Below are 17,407 nucleotides of genomic sequence, written 5' to 3'. Positions count from 1 at the left end.
CACCTTACATTAGTTGAAGTCATTTGATTCAATTCGCACCCATTGACGCAGTACCTCAAGCCTCCACTGGGCGTCGCCGTTAAGAGTGGTGGGCTCATGCATCACGTGTGCTGGTTTGTAAGAGGATTAAAATGGAACAGACACAGTATTTAGATGGATACATTTTCTATTTCGGATCTGTCAATGGTGCAGATATTCAGACATATCTCCTCTAAAAATTCCTCCCACCCAGCTCGGATTCGCTTGACCAGAATACCAATGGAGACTGTTGCCGTGTTTGTATTCAAAATGAATTTATTGTTGCTGCTACGGGCAACACAACAATGAACAACTGACACCAAAGTAATACAAAATAATTGCCATTTTCTCTGATTGTTTTTTTTAAACATTTTTTCCTCTTCCATACAAAAATTATAAATATTTTTTTGTTTATACAAAACAACAAACTATACAGGATCAAGTCTGACAATACAAATAGAAATCACGGGCCTGTATATTGATGCTAGAATGGCACCATGGGGCTTAAAAACATTTTTTTGCTTGATAACCGGACATTGTTTAATGGACAGCAGCAGCTAGATGACGGACACTGCGTCCATCTATTTTCTGTTGCGCCTGTCCTCATGAGGGTTGCAGATGAGCTGCAGACTGAATTTGGAGCGAGAGGTGGGCTACGGCCTGGACTGGTTGCCAGCCGATGATTTGCAGGGCACATTTAGACAAACCATTCACACCCAGAGCAAAGGACAATTTAGAGTACCGGTAGTCACTGAACCTAAACTGCATGACTTTGAAATGTCAGAGGAACATGCAAACTTTGCGATTTGAACCCTGAACTTCAGAACGAACGCACCAACTACTAGTACACCATTAATGGTCGCTGGAAAAAAAAAAAGCCATCAGTCTGCGGTTGAAGCTTACTCGCAGGTTTAAACATTGGACTGAAATGGACTGGATTGAATACCTTCAGTCTTGATCATTCAAGCTTGATTTTCACAATGGAGCAACAAAGAGTTAGAGTCCCGTGTGACATCAATAACAGATGCTTTGTTTTGGTTGTGCTGTTGAGAACAAAGAAAATAAAGGCAGACAAGACAAAAGCATACAATCAATGAATCCTCCAGTTTAAAACCAAAGTAAATAAAAACACAGATTAAGAAAATATGAGCAAAGTAACTTCCTCAATCTGAGGATTAATCTCCCCCTGGTGCAAACACAGTGAAATGATAGGTGAGTTTGCGTGTTTGACGTGTAGGGGCTCGCGTACCTTTAAGGTACAAAAAGAAGGGGTGTGGGGAGGAGGGGAAGCCAAAGAAAATGCCAAATAAAAGTGAGCGCGTGTGGCACGGCGGTTTACGGGACGCTTGTGTGCAGTCCGATGTAAACGGCTTTTAGTGCAATTCGTCAAGGAAATTTCGGAATCTTCATGTAAACTGTTTGTAATAAAAGCCGAGGAGGCACGGAGTTGCCACAGCGAACAAAGAATTATGGATCTTTAAATTGCACAAATTCCCACAGCATTGTGGGTGTTTAGAAGTGCCTGTTTTCAGAGTATAGGGGGTCCTCGTTTTTTTGACGCTTGGCCAATATGAAAAACGACGACGTTTTTGAATTGTTAGTTATGGCACGAGAAGGCACGCTCAGTCGCCGCCGTACTAACCGTTTGTTGAATTGTTTTATAACTATGGCCTAAGTCTTTTCATACAAACGTTATTTGTACTTATGACACTTTTGAGGATCTGAATGTCGCGTCAGGAACAAGTTTGCATAGTGGCATAAGAACACAGCGGTCACGCGACACAATAAGGCACGCTGAGATAGTGCTGTATTTACGGTTCATTGGTTTTATATTTAGAGTCTAAAAGTGTTTTTCACGCAGATGCTGACGGTAATTTGAGGTCCTGAATGGTGGGTAAATGAAGCCATTTGCGGAGAGGTGTAAGAATACGTCACTAACAGGCGGTGCCACCATACTTCCTGTTTTTCATTTATGGCCTAGAAATGTTTTTCATTTACTGTAATGGTGACATTCCGAGATTACGTACAGCACAAAATCAATTCATTTTTCGTATGAGCACAATAAATAAATCATGCAGCACAATAAGGCACACGCAGTTATCGCCGTACTTGGGGCTTTATCATTGGAGTGTTTTAGATTTATGGCCTGCAGGTGTTTGTCAAATTATGACTTTCGTTATTTTGAGTTTACGAACGGAGCGTAATGAAGTCGTCGGTGCCGTGGCGGAAAAATAGTCAGCGCCGTCTTTCCTGGCCTGCAAGTGTTTTTATTTGAAATATTTACAATATTTCTTACTTCACTAATTCATTAGTGTCAACTACACAACGCATTCCGACAAGTTCGACTTCCTCAGAAAAGAAACTCCGTCATAAACCGAGGACCCCCTGTATCTGCCAAAATAAAACAAAAGTAGTGCTACATCAAGAGCAGAACAAACTACACAAATCGACTACCAACGAAACTCCATGTGGTTTGTTAACATTCCAGGATGCTGTTGACAGCCGCCTCCAGAGCAGAGTCTGTGTCCAGGTGTGCGGGCGAGGCCGCCTGGGGGTGCGTGTGCCCCCCTGCAGGTGCTGCAAAGGATGAGTGGTTACCTTCCTGCCCCAAATGCTGCTGCTGGGATCGCTTCAGTTCCAGGACGCTCTTGTTCTCCACAGATGAAGCTTGAAATCGATCACCACCACCGCCTCCTCCTCCTCCCGAGTCGCAAAAGCCAGGTTGGGAGTCCCTCCTGTATGCCGACTCATCTGAGTCCGTGTCAGGCGGTGGTGGCGGAGAGGGCACGGGATCTTGCAAATGTTTGGATTTCGGTCCGCAACAGAAGTCCTCCAAGAAAGCGTCTGGGAGAACAGAGCAGACAAGATCTTAGAAGAACAGATCTTAAAAGGACTCAAAACATGAGGGTCAAGGATTGGTACCTGGATCCACGAGTAGGATGCGCTTGTCCTGGGTCAGGCAGCTGCGCTCTTCTTGGTTGAAGGTCCTGTCGATCATCACCATCTCTGATGAAGGACTGGAATGCTGCCGGCAAGGAAGGAAAATGACTTGTCAGGTTTTTGACGGTGCCCAAATATGGCGACAGAAATGTTTTCAACAGCCATTAAAGGGACTTTTAAGTTATATGTTTCATATTGACAGAAAAATGTAATGTTTTGCAACTCCATAAAATGCATTGATGTGAAGGTGTCACAATCCCCACAAAAGCATGCAATTAAAACGTGTCTTTTTTTGGGGTGTGGAGGGATACTTAAATGAATGTTATAGTTAAATCAACTTTTTTTTTACCCTTCTATTTTCAATTTGGATAAAGGCAGTAAAATAGGGAAAAATACATTTTAAAGTAATGTTGGAAATGCAACTGTCCAATACCTCGGATTCAGCCAGAAGCAGCCGTCGGTACTTATTGATCATGGCCTGGGTCCTCATCAACACGTGTGTCGCAACTGACTCAAACTCCTCATCCACTGTCAACAGATTAGAAAATTAAAATGGCTGCTTCAGAAACAAAAATAGGAGTGGGGGGGGGGGGGGGGGTCAAGCTACCCTGCGAGAACTCCTCCTGGCTGGGTGGAGTGCCTTGGAACACGTGGAAGGGCAGGAGCCGTTGCAGCGCATCACTGAACGACGTAAAGTGTCGCCGGTCGGGCATGTCCACCCTCTCGTGATGTTCCCGTAGCTGCTGTAAAATCCTGAAAAAAAAAAGATTAGAAAACCTTTACATTTATGAATTTATCATTTCTAATTCTGCTGTTTGGACAGGTGATTGTTTCATGATGTACTTGTGTGTATGCCATGAACTTTTATGACTGCATTATTTCTAGTCAGTCTCGATTGTGCGAGCTGTGACGAATCGACGCCATTACTGTGACTGTGTCACATTACTGTATCAATGCTTGACTCACATTCCTCCTTTGGTCAGCGGCGCGGGCCTCTTGTGTGCGCTGAGCTGCACTTGTTTGACGGCAGCTCCAGAAGCATTCTGGGAAATCAGGAAGTGATTTGTCAGACTTACAGAGACTCTGGCTGTATTCGGAATTGTTCATGACATTTTCAGTATTACATCAGTAGCAGATGCATGGTGGATTCATCGAGGGCACTATATAAGGGAGCATTTTTGCCCACTAAACATTTCAACAGCATTATAAAATGGCTAGGCGACAATAAAATAAACTTAACAGTAGATAGTGATTCCAAGCACAACCACTGAAGCAACATTCCAGCATTGCTCTCACCTGTCTGTGTTCTTGTGCTGGCGTCGCTGTGTTAGGTAAAGGGGACAGTGATGTACAGTTAGCCGTTTGCGTCACTAAGAGGCGCTGCACGGGGCTACCCGAGAGCTGCCCCTGACTAACCAGTGCCAGCCGGCCCGCGGTGCACGTTGTGGGCGCAGCGCCCTTCCATGTTTGTGTCGCGCCGCCACTCGCCACGCCCTGATTCAAAATGAGCTGCCCGCCCACTTGCGCTGTCATTTTTTGCCCGGCAACAATCTGCACCGCATTGTGGCCAGTGATATGGGCAGCGGAGTCTGCGGGGGGGCCGTTGTGAACTGTCAAAGAAGTGGGCAGCAAGTACTGTCCCGCTTGTATGTTGGTATGGGCCTGCTGCTGATCCACCACCAAGGAACCATTGGCGGTGAACTGTGGTGCACTTTTAGCCGTATTTGCCAACGGTGAGACCGCGGTCTGTAAACTGATGACAGTCTGAGCCCCAGCTTGATGCGGCTTAGGCTGGATCGGCCTCACAAGAGTCTGGGTTCCTCCTGGACCTCTCTGAATGATGACGTTCTGGAGGGGAATGTTCTTGAAGCCCACTTGACCAATATGGCCCTGGGTAGGAGCATACACCTGCCCGCCTGGAGCCGGAGATCCCGCAGCGGCGACGGGGCCCGCCGGCCTCAGCACAATCTGAGGAGTTCTTTCCAGACCGCTGAGCGTCATGACTCCGCTTCCCGCCCCGAACGAGCCGAGCACCTGGATGTGCTGCGTGGAACCATTAGGCAACGAGGAAACGCCCTGAAGGAAATGTCCGGCCGGTAACGTCGCCGCCGCCGCCGCCGTGTTGACCGCACCCCCTCCATAGCCCCCAGAGACCAGCTGGGATGGGAAGGACAAGGGGGCCTGCACGAGAGTTGGCGCCGGCTGCGTGTCCAGCAAGGCCTCCTGTGCCAGCGTCTGCTCAGTGATGTCAGCTTCCAGCAGAGATTTCTGGAGGATATCGAAGGGCTGCTCTTCGCCGAGGTCCACGCCACCTCCGGGTGGGCTGCCGGCCCCCAGGTGGCCCTCGATAAAGGAGAGGCTGCTGGAGAGCTGGAGGCCATCTCTAGCAGGAGCCCCACCAAACTCGGCCATTGTGGAGGAGCCATCTTTGAGTCCGCCATTTGCCTAAAAACGAGGCATTGAGAGAATTTAGGAAGAATGTTTACATGCGTTGGGGATTGTTACTTCTTTTTAGCGGTGCTGATGCTTGTGTTTAGTGGTGAACTTTTTGAACATTCAAACAATGACTTGCGTACTCACAGCATCATCACCAGTGAAGAAAGAGGCATCTGAGCCGTATGCAGCATTCGCTACATCGTCCTCTTCAATCTGCAGGAAGGAGAACACACGCTAACGCCCACCGTAAGAGTTGAAATGTCATGTACACATGCCAAACATGTAACTAGAATTTTTTTTTTTTTTTTTTAAAGAGCCACTCACGGACTTGCTGTTGTTGCCGTGTAGATAGTCATTCAATGCATCCACATCTCTGAAAACAAATCAACTTCATCAAGGTCAACGATCGTTTACAATAACTGGGCAAAAAGGTTGCATTTATGCCTGGTTGGGTCTACTAATTAAACTGTTATGGAATACAATGTTGAATGTTTTTATTTTACCCTAAAATATCCAGAAGATGGCGATCATCCTCATCATCCATGACACCTGAAGACAAAAGGACATTCAGGGTATCATGTCTAAATCAGCGGCCCGGTAGTCCAGTGGTTAGCACGTCGACTTCACAGTGCAGAGGTACCAGGTTCAATTCCAGCTCCGGCCTCCCTGTGTGGAGTTTGCATGTTCTCCCCGGGCCTGCGTGGGTTTTCTCCGGGTACTCCGGTTTCCTCCCACGTTCCAAAAACATGCATGGCAGGCTGATTGAACACGCTAAATTGTCCCTAGGTGTGAGTGTGAGTGCGCATGGTTGTTCGTCTCTGTGTGCCCTGCGATTGGCTGGCAACCGGTTCAGGGTGTCCCCCGCCTACTGCCCGAAGACGGCTGGGATAGGCTCCAGCACCCCCCCCCCCCCGACCCTAGTGAGGATTAAGCGGTTCGGAAAATGAATGAATGAATGTCTAAGTCACTTTGGCTTACTTTATTGCCATACAATCACCGATCGCTTCAATAAGGCTGTATCAATGCTACCTTTAGAACACAAAAATGCTCAGTTTTATGGTCACAGTGAAAGTACTTAGTTTTGTACCCCAGTACATTCCAGCCTTCCGGCAACTGCTTGTGATTTGGCCCTATGTGAGCAACATTTCATGTAATGGGGGTTCAGGGATACTAAATGTTGTGCCCAACATGTGTGTGTGCATTAATTATTTTGCCTCACTCACTGATCCTGTCAGGCCACATGGATCCAGTCATCTAACACCCTACGTTTCCAGTCACTGAATGGGCTGCAGGGGGGAGGTGATGATTTGACAGTGATGTTAAGTTAAAAGCAGATACAGTGTAGGAGAGCTAAAAAGATGATGCAGAGTATCACCATCTGTGAACAGCGTGACCTTCTTTCAGACATGACTACTGTGACACACTACATCAGCGGCCACACCAATCTCCTCACATGGTGAAAAAGTACATCTGTGCGGAAGTAACCATACCATGCTCTAAATAGCCTTGAACGGCAGACATAATGGATGATTGGCTTTATTTTAGCCATGAAGTGTATTGTTTTGCAAAGAATAAAAGGGGCAAAAAGACTTGAAGTACTTGACTTGCCAGTACTTGAAAAGCAATATTGTAACATTCATTTTTGGATTTCTGATGCATGTGTCCAGGAGCAACAGATATTTTTTTTCTGTGGTAAAACTAAATGCTTACTTTACATGCAGTGAGTAATGTGCAGCTTAAGTGACATTTTCTACACTGGACACGCTAAAGTGACAAAATGGCTGCTGGTAAAGCCATACTGTTGTTGTTTTTTGCGCTGCGACTCGCTCAGACTCCATCTTTGAACCACTCGGGTCAACAACAGAGCTAAAAAATGTTCTTTAAGATATTTTCGATGCAAAAATCATCATGCAAAGCTATACTGTAACCAAAAATCAAGCGTTAAATTGCTACTGTTGGTAAAAGGGGCTTTTAATTTTGGGAGAAATATTGTTGGGACGCCATTGTTTCTCACATCACAACGAAGGTAAAATACAAAAACATTTAGCTCATACTCCTATATTATTTATAAAATGTACTCGTTTATTTTAGGATCAATTTAAAACAAAAAGGCTAACGTGAAACCTAAGAACGAGTCCGGAAGGTCGTCGTGGCCAAAGAACAATAGTATGAAATTGCGTCATCGCTAAAGAAGTGTGTTGGGTAGTCACAAAAATACAAATTAATATATCGCTGTTCGGGACGAAAAGGGCAAAAGGACTCCAATCCAGCTTCAATGCCTTGAATGTCCCGGACAAAGCTCGAATTGCCCTTCAAGTCCGCCCTAGCTCGTACGCCATGTTGTCCGGGCGCTTTGGAAACAAAACTCCTCAAAAATAAGCCGACAAACTCAGCTAAATGTGCAGCCTGCAAGCTTTTATTTCCAAATATAGCCCAGAATCGACATGATCGCAATCAGGGTGCCAGTCGACGTGGTTGCCTTGACGCGTTTTGGGCAAGGCTTTCTCACTCATCCCGAGCGGCGCAAAACGTCACATTTCCCCCGGAGCCAAAGCTGTGCCGGGCGGGTGTACTCTCTCTCGAACCCGGTCCTCGTCCCTGTCAGTTTCGTTCGCTCTGGAGACATTTTACAGTGCCAAACGGCCGTTTTTTCTGTTAGCTAGCCTGCCGACGTGTCGTCGACGCCCTCCCCTTTTGAACGCGCAGTTAGGCGGAAAAACGAATCTATAAATATTTATCCCGATTAGCATAACATAAGGAGTCGCGGAGGCAAACCCTTTTTTTTCTTTACTCCCTTCTCTACTCCACTTGAAACCCAATATCTCCATTTGGCCAACTTTTAATTCGCTCGCCCCCTCCTTCTCCTCCTCCTCCTTCTCCCTCTCTCCCACCACTCGTGTTATTTCGCCTCGCTCCTGTCTCCCCACACTGTGGTGCTTCGGCTCCATTTTCAAAGTTGTCTCCCTAACCCTCCCCGAAGGAGGAAGAGGGAAGGAGGCCGTGTTTTTTCCCTTGCAATTTTTATCCCAAAATGATAATACACTCAAAGGGGGAACTCACCGTCATGAAAAAGCAGTGCCTTGTCAACGGGGTTTCCTCTCCATGGCTGCACGGGCTGTGGGGGCTAGCGCGCGCGCCGCTGGAAGAACAAGTTCAAGGAGGGCACAGCAGCACCCGCGGCCCCCCTCCCCCACGTACCACAATCCTGCAAGTGCGATCATAAAAGTTGACATGATGGGGGATTGGGTCCAAAAAAAGATTAATTGATGTTCACTGAATTAAAATACCACGCTTTACGTACTGCAATTAGTGAACTTTGTCCAGCAGTCGAGGGCGGGCCTGTGCACCATGACGTCACTCGTGACAAGGGACTGTATATAAAGGTGTGGCACAAGTTACCTGGCAGTAGCGGTCATCTTTCATACACAGGACCAAAAGTTTCACATGAAACATTTTATTATCGTTTCTTTTGCTGTTCATTCGCAACTGTTCACACAAACTGACTGTTGGCCAAAACCTTGCGTATCATTTGAAGTACAGCAGTGGTCCTCACTTTTTAAACCAAGTTCCACCTAAAAAAAATATAGGTTCTCCAAGTACTGTGCAGTTATTCGTTGAGACACAATTTTAATCTGTACTATGACCAGTCTCATAACATAAAATATTTGTACATTATCCTTAATCATCTTTCCCCATTCTTATGTGAGCACAACAGTGAATAGGTCGTGGTTAGCACATCTGCCTCACATTTGATTTGCGAGAATGCTGAGGGTTATTTCTCTCTTTTGCCACCCATAAAAACATAAATTCCTACTGTCCTATAAGTGTTTTTAGTCAGTTTTTGACTTGGTGATACATACACAACCATTCAAAAGTTTGTGGTTCATTAAGGAATGCCCTTATTTTTTTAAGAAAACAAATTTCAACAATACCTTACTGCACCTTAACTTGAGCAACTCGCCATTACCAGCTGATCATCTGTTAACTTCCACCACTGCCAATAACGATCGGGACCTTTCACTGCATCATATTGAGAAGTTAACCATCATGATGACCAGCTGGAGAAGTCCTGAGGACAAGCAATAAAGAAGGTGAATTTAAAAAAAAAAAGCACATTGGACAATATTGACATGCTGTATTGGAATTGGTCAACTTTTTCCAATATTAGAGGGCAGCAAAAATGCAAAAAGTAAAACTGAATTTCAAAAAAAGGTAAGAAAACCTGGTTATTGTATTGATTCGCAGCATCATTTACCATGGTGGTTGTGGCCCACAGTCTTATTGCTTCAAACATTTTGAAATCTGAGAGAGTCAAAATATTGGAAAAATGCAAACATCCATCCATACCGAGCATATACACTAGCATTCATGCCTCTGAAGAATCTAGTCTTCAATTGACCGAACATGCATGTTTGGAGGGTGTGAGAAGTCACCCACGCAGGGAACATGCAAGCTCCATACAGTAAGGCTGGCGCAGAGATTCGTGCTCTAAACCTCAGAACACAGATTGTGTCACCTTAAATGTCTTTTATTACACTGTATTTTCATGCTGCATCTTTTATCATTGGGCCAACGCATCAAAAATGGTACACACATCCTACATATTAAAAATAAATCAATAAGAAATTACAGTATATGGTATAGGGTTTTGTATTTGTCAAGATCCTCACACCCCTCCATGTTGTCCTGGTCAAAGAGCACACGTCGCGTTAAACATCAAACATTAAAGTCAAGTAAAAAATAAAAAAATAAAAAATGCAGTCCAGGTCGTGGTTGTTGAGCATACACAAGCACTCCCCCTGCTTTTCTACTCCACTTACAACGTGTAAAGGTACGTTTACCAACTCATTACACACGTGGACAAAACAATAACGCTCCCATTGATTGTTGGATATTAATATGACAAACGAAACGAAAACTTGATGCGAAAAAATATTCTTGTACTGTTAACGTTGTAGTGCCGCCATCCTGAGCAGGGGGCGCAAGACACCATAAACATCAAAACGAAGAAGAAAACAACCGTCGTCATCACAAAGCCTCAACATGGAAGCGGCGGACGAAATGGTTCAGACGGACGAGCCGGAGAGCCATTCGGGCGCGTCTAAAATGAAGGAGCGACTACAGAAGCGCCACAAAGCGAGGTTGGAGGATGTGGAGCGGCGGAAAGAAGCCAGAGAGAACCAATCGGTCGCCAAGGAAAGCGTCGACTACTTCTTCAGCACCTTCCACAGCGAGCGTGCTGCCGTGGAAGAGCTGCTGTGCGGATGTTTGGGCGGGGACGAAAAGGCGGTGGCGCAGAGGCTGGAGGAAGCTACGAGCAAAACGGTACAGTTGCAAAAGTTCCTCAACGACAGCATGGTATTTCTGACCACCTACGACCAGCGGAAAGCCCAGATGGCCCTCCAGAAGCTGCAGACATGTCTCAACGAGACGAGGGAGCAGGCCATGCCCAAGAGGAAATTCGGCTTCCGGGCTCGCACCAAGGCATCATCAGCCACAGCGGAAGACTCTGTCGTCTCTGCACCTGCAGATCACAGCGCTGCACAAGTGGATGGAGACCCTGCTGGTGCACAGTGCGGCTTCTCAAACATGAGCGACATGGTCCTTGTGAAGACGGCGGAGGAGATCCAGAAAGAGGATGTGCTTTTGTCCTACCTGTCCAATTGCAAGGTGCGCCTTTACGGCGCACCCAGCACACTGCACCTGAAACACATCGACCGCTGTGAGATCCTGTGCGGGCCCGTGTCCACCTCTGTGTTTGTGGACCAGTGTGAGAGCAGCACCCTGGCTGTGGCGTGCCAGCAACTGCGTACCCACAACACAAAAGATACATTCATCTACCTGCACGTCACAAGCCGCGCCATTGTGGAGGACTGTCACGGCATCAGCTTTGCACCCTACTCGTGGTCTTACCCCAACCTGGACGAGGACTTCCGCACGGCCGGCCTGGACGCAAAGCAGAACAACTGGGAGCTGGTGGATGACTTTAACTGGCTCGCTGCAGGGACGCCGTCGCCTAACTGGACTGCGATGCCCGAAGCAGACCGCAAGACCACATGGGACCCCTAGGGTCCCCTCGGTGCCCTGAAATTGCATTGAATTGTAATATGATAGAATGCATTGAAAGAAGTAAACTCCTTGTCTGATTATTTAATAAATGATGCATGTGTAAAGAGTGTAACCTGATTTACTCTCGGGGTTTAACAGTATATACATTTTTTTAGATTGGATTCATTTATTCGAAAGGGGACAGTGAAATGGTTTAAAAAGCCAGAATTAGCCAAAAGTTTTTTTTCCTTTTAATATAGATTTTTTTATATAGACCTGTGACACTAAAATCTTTAACGGTGAAATTTATTAGATTTTTTTTCAACCTCGCACAATTTTTTTCCTTGCTGTTCTCTTAACCAGGTAGACGAATGTTAAAATTCACAACATATGGACGATCCATGAATCGACTAAGACATTACCAAGGGGCATTAAAGTTTTGAGATGGCCAAATTAAATTCCCATATAGTTTATCGAGTGCATTATCGGTTTATCTTGATATTTCAACTGGAAGCTAACTATACCGAAATTTTGTGATCGGTGTACAGTATCTGTAATTTAAATAAAAAATTCAATTAAGGGACAACACATTAGGTACAAACTGCATAAACAAACGACAGCTAACTTTTCTTTTAATACATATGATGTAATTTTTTTTTATGACACAGCTCCTCTATTAGACGCAATTGGATTGTGTACTTATAGAAGTGTCCAGTGGGTGCACAGGAATAGTATTGGCTGTATTGTTTGTGTGATTACTGACAATGTCCTAGTGGCCTCGAGCAGTGAAGACATCCGCTTTGTCTTGAATCTGCAGACCGGCAACTGTGAATGGCTACTGGAATAGCGGCGGCGTTCACGCTGCTCGTCTTTGGAGGTTCTATCATGAGGGTAACCAAGGCGACCACGTGATCACTCAAACCAATTAAGTCACCCGGGACTGAGCCTTCAAATCGGGTTCATCTTGTGTGGGGGGATTTTTTTTTCCTCGCAAATTGGATCAGGCTGCTTACAGGAGCTTAGCATGACGTACGGCAACTTGGCGAGTTGAGGCATGAGGATCCTTGCAGAAATCCTCCGGGCGAAATCTAAGCAAACTGAACGCATCGAACTGAGAAGTTTTCGGGGAGCAATGGCGGTAGCTTTGAATGAATAACCTCCTTGGGCTCGATGAGGGCACGGCGAGAATGGTCTGTGATGGATTACTGATGCACCAAAGGGGATTGTCGAAGTTCAAACCGCAATTTGGTTCTTAAAAAAAAAAGATCACCATAAGTTCTCCTCGGATCTAACTGGCTTTTTTTTCTTTTTTTTTTTAAAGGCCACATCTGGTTGAACAATGGCTTTGATGAAGGTCAAGTTTGATCTGAAAAAGCGAGTGAAGCTCGCCCAGAGCGTGTGGTTTCTGTTCTGGTTCGCCGTCATGGCCGGCGTGCTGGTCTTCAGCATGGGCCTCTTTTTCAAGATCGAGCTGCGTAAGCGCTCGGAGCTGATGGACAATAACGAGAGCCACTTCCTGCCCAACCTTCTCATCATGATGGGCCTGCTGGCGTGTGGCATCAACGCTTTCGGAGGCAAGGTCTGCTACGACTCTTTGGATCCCTCCAAGTTTGTCAAGTGGAAACCCATGCTCAAGACCTTTCTGATGGGCTGCGTGGTCTTCAACGTTCTACTGGTGATCACGGCGCTGCTGTGCTTCATCATGCGCATCCCGCTGCAGTTCACGCTGGCCGAGGGGCTACGCAACGGCATGCGCTACTACAAGGACACGGACACGCCGGGACGCTGCTACATGAAGCGGACGCTGGACCTGATGCAGATAGAGTTCCGCTGCTGCGGCAACGACAACTACCGGGACTGGTTCGAGATCCAGTGGGTCAGCAACCGCTACCTGGACTTCAGCGCCAAAGAGGTTAAAGAGTAAGTGGAATTTTCGGATGAATTGAATGTGTCATTTGCAGTGTATTTCGTATCTGGGTCTTCAGTGGAGACTTACAAGACATCATAATCTAGAGAGGTGCTACATTTATTATTGTACGCATGTCACTGGGGAGTTTTGCTCATCAGAACCTCGAGAGGATGAGTTCAGTATAAGTGGATTTGGGGTGAGGGTAGGTCAGGGCATGTATGTTTTTCTCCCTCACCCGTTTGAGGATTAGCGGGACAGAAATGGTGATGGCAAATGACGAAGTAGGTGTGGGTTACTGGGCACTTTGGCCAGGGTGCTCGCGGGAGGGGCGGTGATTAAGTGCAGAAAACGATAAGAGGGATCAAAACAGCACAGGGGCAATTCAATGGTCCTGGCGACAATATTAAGTAGATCTGCTGGTAAATGCCAGTACAAGAGCTATTTTTGACCTTGGAAATGACCCCTAACTGTGAGAGGATGTGCAAAATATTGAAATTAGGGGTCGCAGGTGTGTGGCTAATGTTGTTGTCTAATGTTTAAGTCTTCCCACCATGACTAGTAAATCGCCGGGATTAGCACTTGAAGCATCAGTGTCCTGTCCAATCAACCCTGCTGAGCTCGGGGAAAGCTAATTTGCAGATTTTTTTTTTTTTTTTTTTTAAACAGCTTTGCAGTTCGATCGAGAAGAACCGAAAGTGATTGTGTTGATGTTTCCGACATGCAGTCGAGGTGGAATGTTGTTCATTCAACATTTTAACATCTTGATGGATCCTTTTTAGGGCCCCAAAAGTGTCGCGGTTCTGCGCACTGACCTATATGATGCGTTTCCTGCGTACTCAAAGAGATTTACTCGGTTTGACTCTGGATTAAGTGTTTCCGACTCTGACCCACAAATGTCAGTTAAGTGTCTGCGGAACAGTTCCGGCACTTTGCAACGCGATGTTGACGCTGTACTCTTTTCAAGGTTAATCAAGGATGTTCCGAGAACCGATTATGCTCAATTGTTGCGGTTCAGAAGTGCAAAGTGTTGATAAGAAATGTTGTCATTACTTTTCAGTTCATAGCTCAAACTTCAAACATTCAAGAAATTATTTTTTGAACGTAGAAACATAAAACTCTAATCACATTCAAATAGAAATGTAATTTATCTAACATTTTTATTTTATTCGCATACATTGTATTTTTAATGCAAACTGTAAAAATAATTGCAGTTCACACTTTTTACTTGACGTCCTTATTTGAATGTATTTTTTTTAAATACAGATCACATAAAAGGTCTCACATTATTTTAACTTCATTCAAATTGAAATCGATTAAAAAAAATACAAATAAAAAATCTGATGAAATATTTGCTATTGATATTTTAAGCATAAAATGAAAACTGACTGAAGCAATTATGTTATTGGGCTAACAACACACGATATAATCCTGCAAGGTACACTCTATACATTAATAAAAGTGTAATATTTGGTTCCTAGCCGCATCGGGAGCAACGTGGACGGCCAGTACCTGATGGACGGTGTGCCCTTCAGCTGTTGTAACCCGAGCTCTCCGCGGCCGTGCATCCAGCAGCAGATGACCAACAACTCGGCGCATTACAGCTACGACCACTACACCGAGGACCTCAACGTGTGGAAGAGCGGCTGCCGCGATGCTCTGCTCTCCTACTACGGCGGCATGATGACCACCATCGGCGCCCTGGTGCTGCTGGTCACCCTGTTAGAGGTCAGGCAACATTAACAATGACACCAGAAGCAGAATCAAACAACCACTCGGCAACAACAATATTAATATCGGGCCTTCTCATGGAGCTAAATGTGACAGAAAATACTAAAAACTCCTCAGTGCTACTACTATGTACACAGCGGTGTCAAAAGTCTGACCTGGGGGCCGTTTGTGTCACTTTTTTGTTGTTGTTAGCCTGCCAAGTGTTTAAATAATAAAAGTAAACATGCTCCACATCAGAATATAAGAATGTATTTAAATTTGTTTCGGATTCAAAAACACAAAAGAGACGTGTCCACCCCCCTTCTTCAGTCAAAGTCAAACTATTTGGACATTCTTGGTATTAACATCAATAAATATTCATAAAACAGTGCAGAGTGTATGAAGTGTGAGAGGAAAGTATGACGGCAGGACTTCATTGTTGTCATCGCATGGTGCGAGGTGAGCAACATTTGACACAGTTGGTGTTCCCATCGCCCACTTCCTTTTCCTCGTTTGCCGGCCCCCCTTCCCGAAACAACCTAAAAATAATTCCTCCTTCCCTTCACTATCTCGCATGTAAAGAGAAAGAATCCCACACCAATCCCCCCTTTATTTTCTTGTGGCTGCTTTAAATTGGCCCCCCGACTTTTCCTGTCTGAGCTGCAGACACTTTTAGGTACCGTAATATCTTAAATCCAGCAGACAGGGGTTTACTCTAGAAACCTGGATGGAAGGCAAGTCCCTAGAAGCTGATCCAACTTGGAGGAAGCCCAGATTGAAAATGGTTATGCAAGTTAACGACGCCTGCACACATGGTGGACTGATATTATTGACGGTTTACTGGACAGAATATTCGGTGCAGCTGCACAGCATTGCAAAAAGGTCACAAGTACACCTCTACCAGGGCCCAAAAAAAGCCTATTTGGATCGACACCTAATTGCTAGCTTTCATAAATACCTGTTGACATTTTGTCTATATTTGCCATTTTGTTCACTCGAACCACGTTTTCCCCGCCCTGTGACAGATCGCCGTGACAGCGGGCCTGCAATACGTCGACAGCTCGCTGTCCACTCTGGCCAACCCCGAAGACCCGGAGAGCGAGAGCGAGGGCTGGCTCCTCGAGAAGACCGTCAAGGAGACGTTCACCGATATCATGACCAAAATGAAGGCCATGGGCAAAGGCGGTAAAGTCGAGGAAGGGGGCGACGAGGGCGGCGTAGCCACTGTGAGCTGAGTGACCTATTGACTTCCCTCACACCCTGCCAAAACTGACACCGCCACCACGCCCAAACGGAAGTAAAAGGACTTGTGAGAGGATTGTTGTTGTTGTTTGGTTGTTGTTGTTGTTGTTTTTTTAATTGGCTCATTGCGGGAAATCGACTGTAAATTTGTAGTAAATACAGAGCCGTAGTTTTCCAAGACGGCGTTACGAGTCCACAACATTAGGTACACCTCCACATGAGATCCGACAAAGACGTTTGGATGGGGATGGTGGTTACTATGCAACCCCCCTGTCGCAGCAACCCGAGATTCGCAATCCAATTGAAGAGATAAACTATTTATTTTTTTGTTAATAGGAATATGATATCACAAATGAATTTGGCAGCTAAATATTTTGCCCCCCTCCCCCAAAAGCCCTTCACATCTCCTGTCAGACTTTCATTCGGCCTCTGTATATTTAACAACGGTGTGGCGGTCTTTGTACATAGTGTAGAAATGTCAACGCTGAATTTTTTTAAAAAATATATATTTAAATATAATGTAATCTGTTAATATATATATATATATATACACTGTATCAAAATCCATGTAAATGAATGTATATGGGCTGTGTGTTTAGAAAAACGGGGATAACTAATAAAATAACAAGCGTTTGTGTGAGAAAATGTGGTCGTCTTGTCGTCTTTTGACTTTGCGTCAAGGAGGCCCGAACACACAGCGAGTGCCACAAGGCTCACGATTAAGTCGACGACCGGATGAAGGCAATTATGCTCTTTACTGCTTTCACATGCACGGGATGTCTCTTCACATGCCCTGATCTAACAGTCGTGTGTGTGTGTGTGTGTGTGTGGCAATCAGAGTGGTCAGTGTAGTTGTGTGGTAGTCTAAAGTTTGTGCTTGTTATTATTTGAACGTAAAACCCACAAAATCTGGTGATTCTGTATTTTTTAATGCACAAAACTATTGGGATGAGTAAAATGTAAAAGGAAACACAGATGTATTTCCAAGTTGAATTTGAATATAAAAGTCAAGAAATTTGCAGATGCATGCTGTATGAGGACAAATTCAATCCAACAAGTGAAAGGTGAAAGGAAATACACATGCTTTTCCATTTTTAAGCCTTTTTT

General features: G+C 45.3%; 3 protein-coding genes across 5 annotated transcripts; 2 read left to right on the top strand and 1 right to left on the bottom strand.

Moving 5' to 3' along the window:
- Window positions 1-276: 276 nt before the first annotated feature.
- bicral (BICRA like chromatin remodeling complex associated protein) lies at window positions 277-10,420 on the bottom strand. 3 transcript variants are annotated; one of them, XM_086138399.1, is made up of 12 exons: window positions 9,327-10,420; window positions 8,696-8,765; window positions 8,455-8,599; window positions 5,898-5,943; window positions 5,719-5,767; window positions 5,539-5,607; window positions 4,255-5,403; window positions 3,925-4,001; window positions 3,566-3,711; window positions 3,392-3,486; window positions 2,941-3,043; window positions 277-2,862 (listed from the first exon to the last, which is right to left on the bottom strand). In XM_086138399.1, exons 4-12 carry the CDS (start codon window positions 5,936-5,938, stop codon window positions 2,495-2,497), a joined length of 2,097 nt encoding a protein of 698 aa, XP_085994525.1. In that variant the 5' UTR covers window positions 5,939-5,943; window positions 8,455-8,599; window positions 8,696-8,765; window positions 9,327-10,420; the 3' UTR covers window positions 277-2,494. The 3 variants fall into 3 exon arrangements, with proteins under 3 accessions (XP_085994525.1, XP_085994526.1, XP_085994524.1); XM_086138400.1 differs by lacking the exons at window positions 8,696-8,765; window positions 9,327-10,420 and having other exon boundaries at window positions 8,455-8,650; XM_086138398.1 differs by lacking the exons at window positions 8,455-8,599; window positions 8,696-8,765; window positions 9,327-10,420 and adding an exon at window positions 6,035-8,446.
- A 17-nt stretch (window positions 10,421-10,437) lies between these two features.
- On the top strand, window positions 10,438-11,567 carry tbcc (tubulin folding cofactor C). The gene has a single exon (XM_086138402.1). The coding sequence runs from the start codon at window positions 10,438-10,440 to the stop codon at window positions 11,461-11,463; it is 1,026 nt and encodes a 341-aa protein (XP_085994528.1). The 3' UTR covers window positions 11,464-11,567.
- An 869-nt stretch (window positions 11,568-12,436) lies between these two features.
- prph2a (peripherin 2a (retinal degeneration, slow)) lies at window positions 12,437-16,945 on the top strand. The gene is made up of 3 exons (XM_086099304.1): window positions 12,437-13,362; window positions 14,830-15,076; window positions 16,084-16,945. Exons 1-3 carry the CDS (start codon window positions 12,782-12,784, stop codon window positions 16,291-16,293), a joined length of 1,038 nt encoding a protein of 345 aa, XP_085955430.1. The 5' UTR covers window positions 12,437-12,781; the 3' UTR covers window positions 16,294-16,945.
- The last annotated feature ends 462 nt before the right edge of the window (window positions 16,946-17,407 follow it).

This window comes from Hippocampus guttulatus, chromosome 19, assembly GCF_054856545.1.
Source record: "Hippocampus guttulatus isolate MCC_2025c chromosome 19, RoL_Hgut_1.0, whole genome shotgun sequence".
NCBI classification, from domain to species: domain Eukaryota; kingdom Metazoa; phylum Chordata; class Actinopteri; order Syngnathiformes; family Syngnathidae; genus Hippocampus; species Hippocampus guttulatus.
This window is presented reverse-complemented; position numbering and strand designations above follow the sequence as displayed.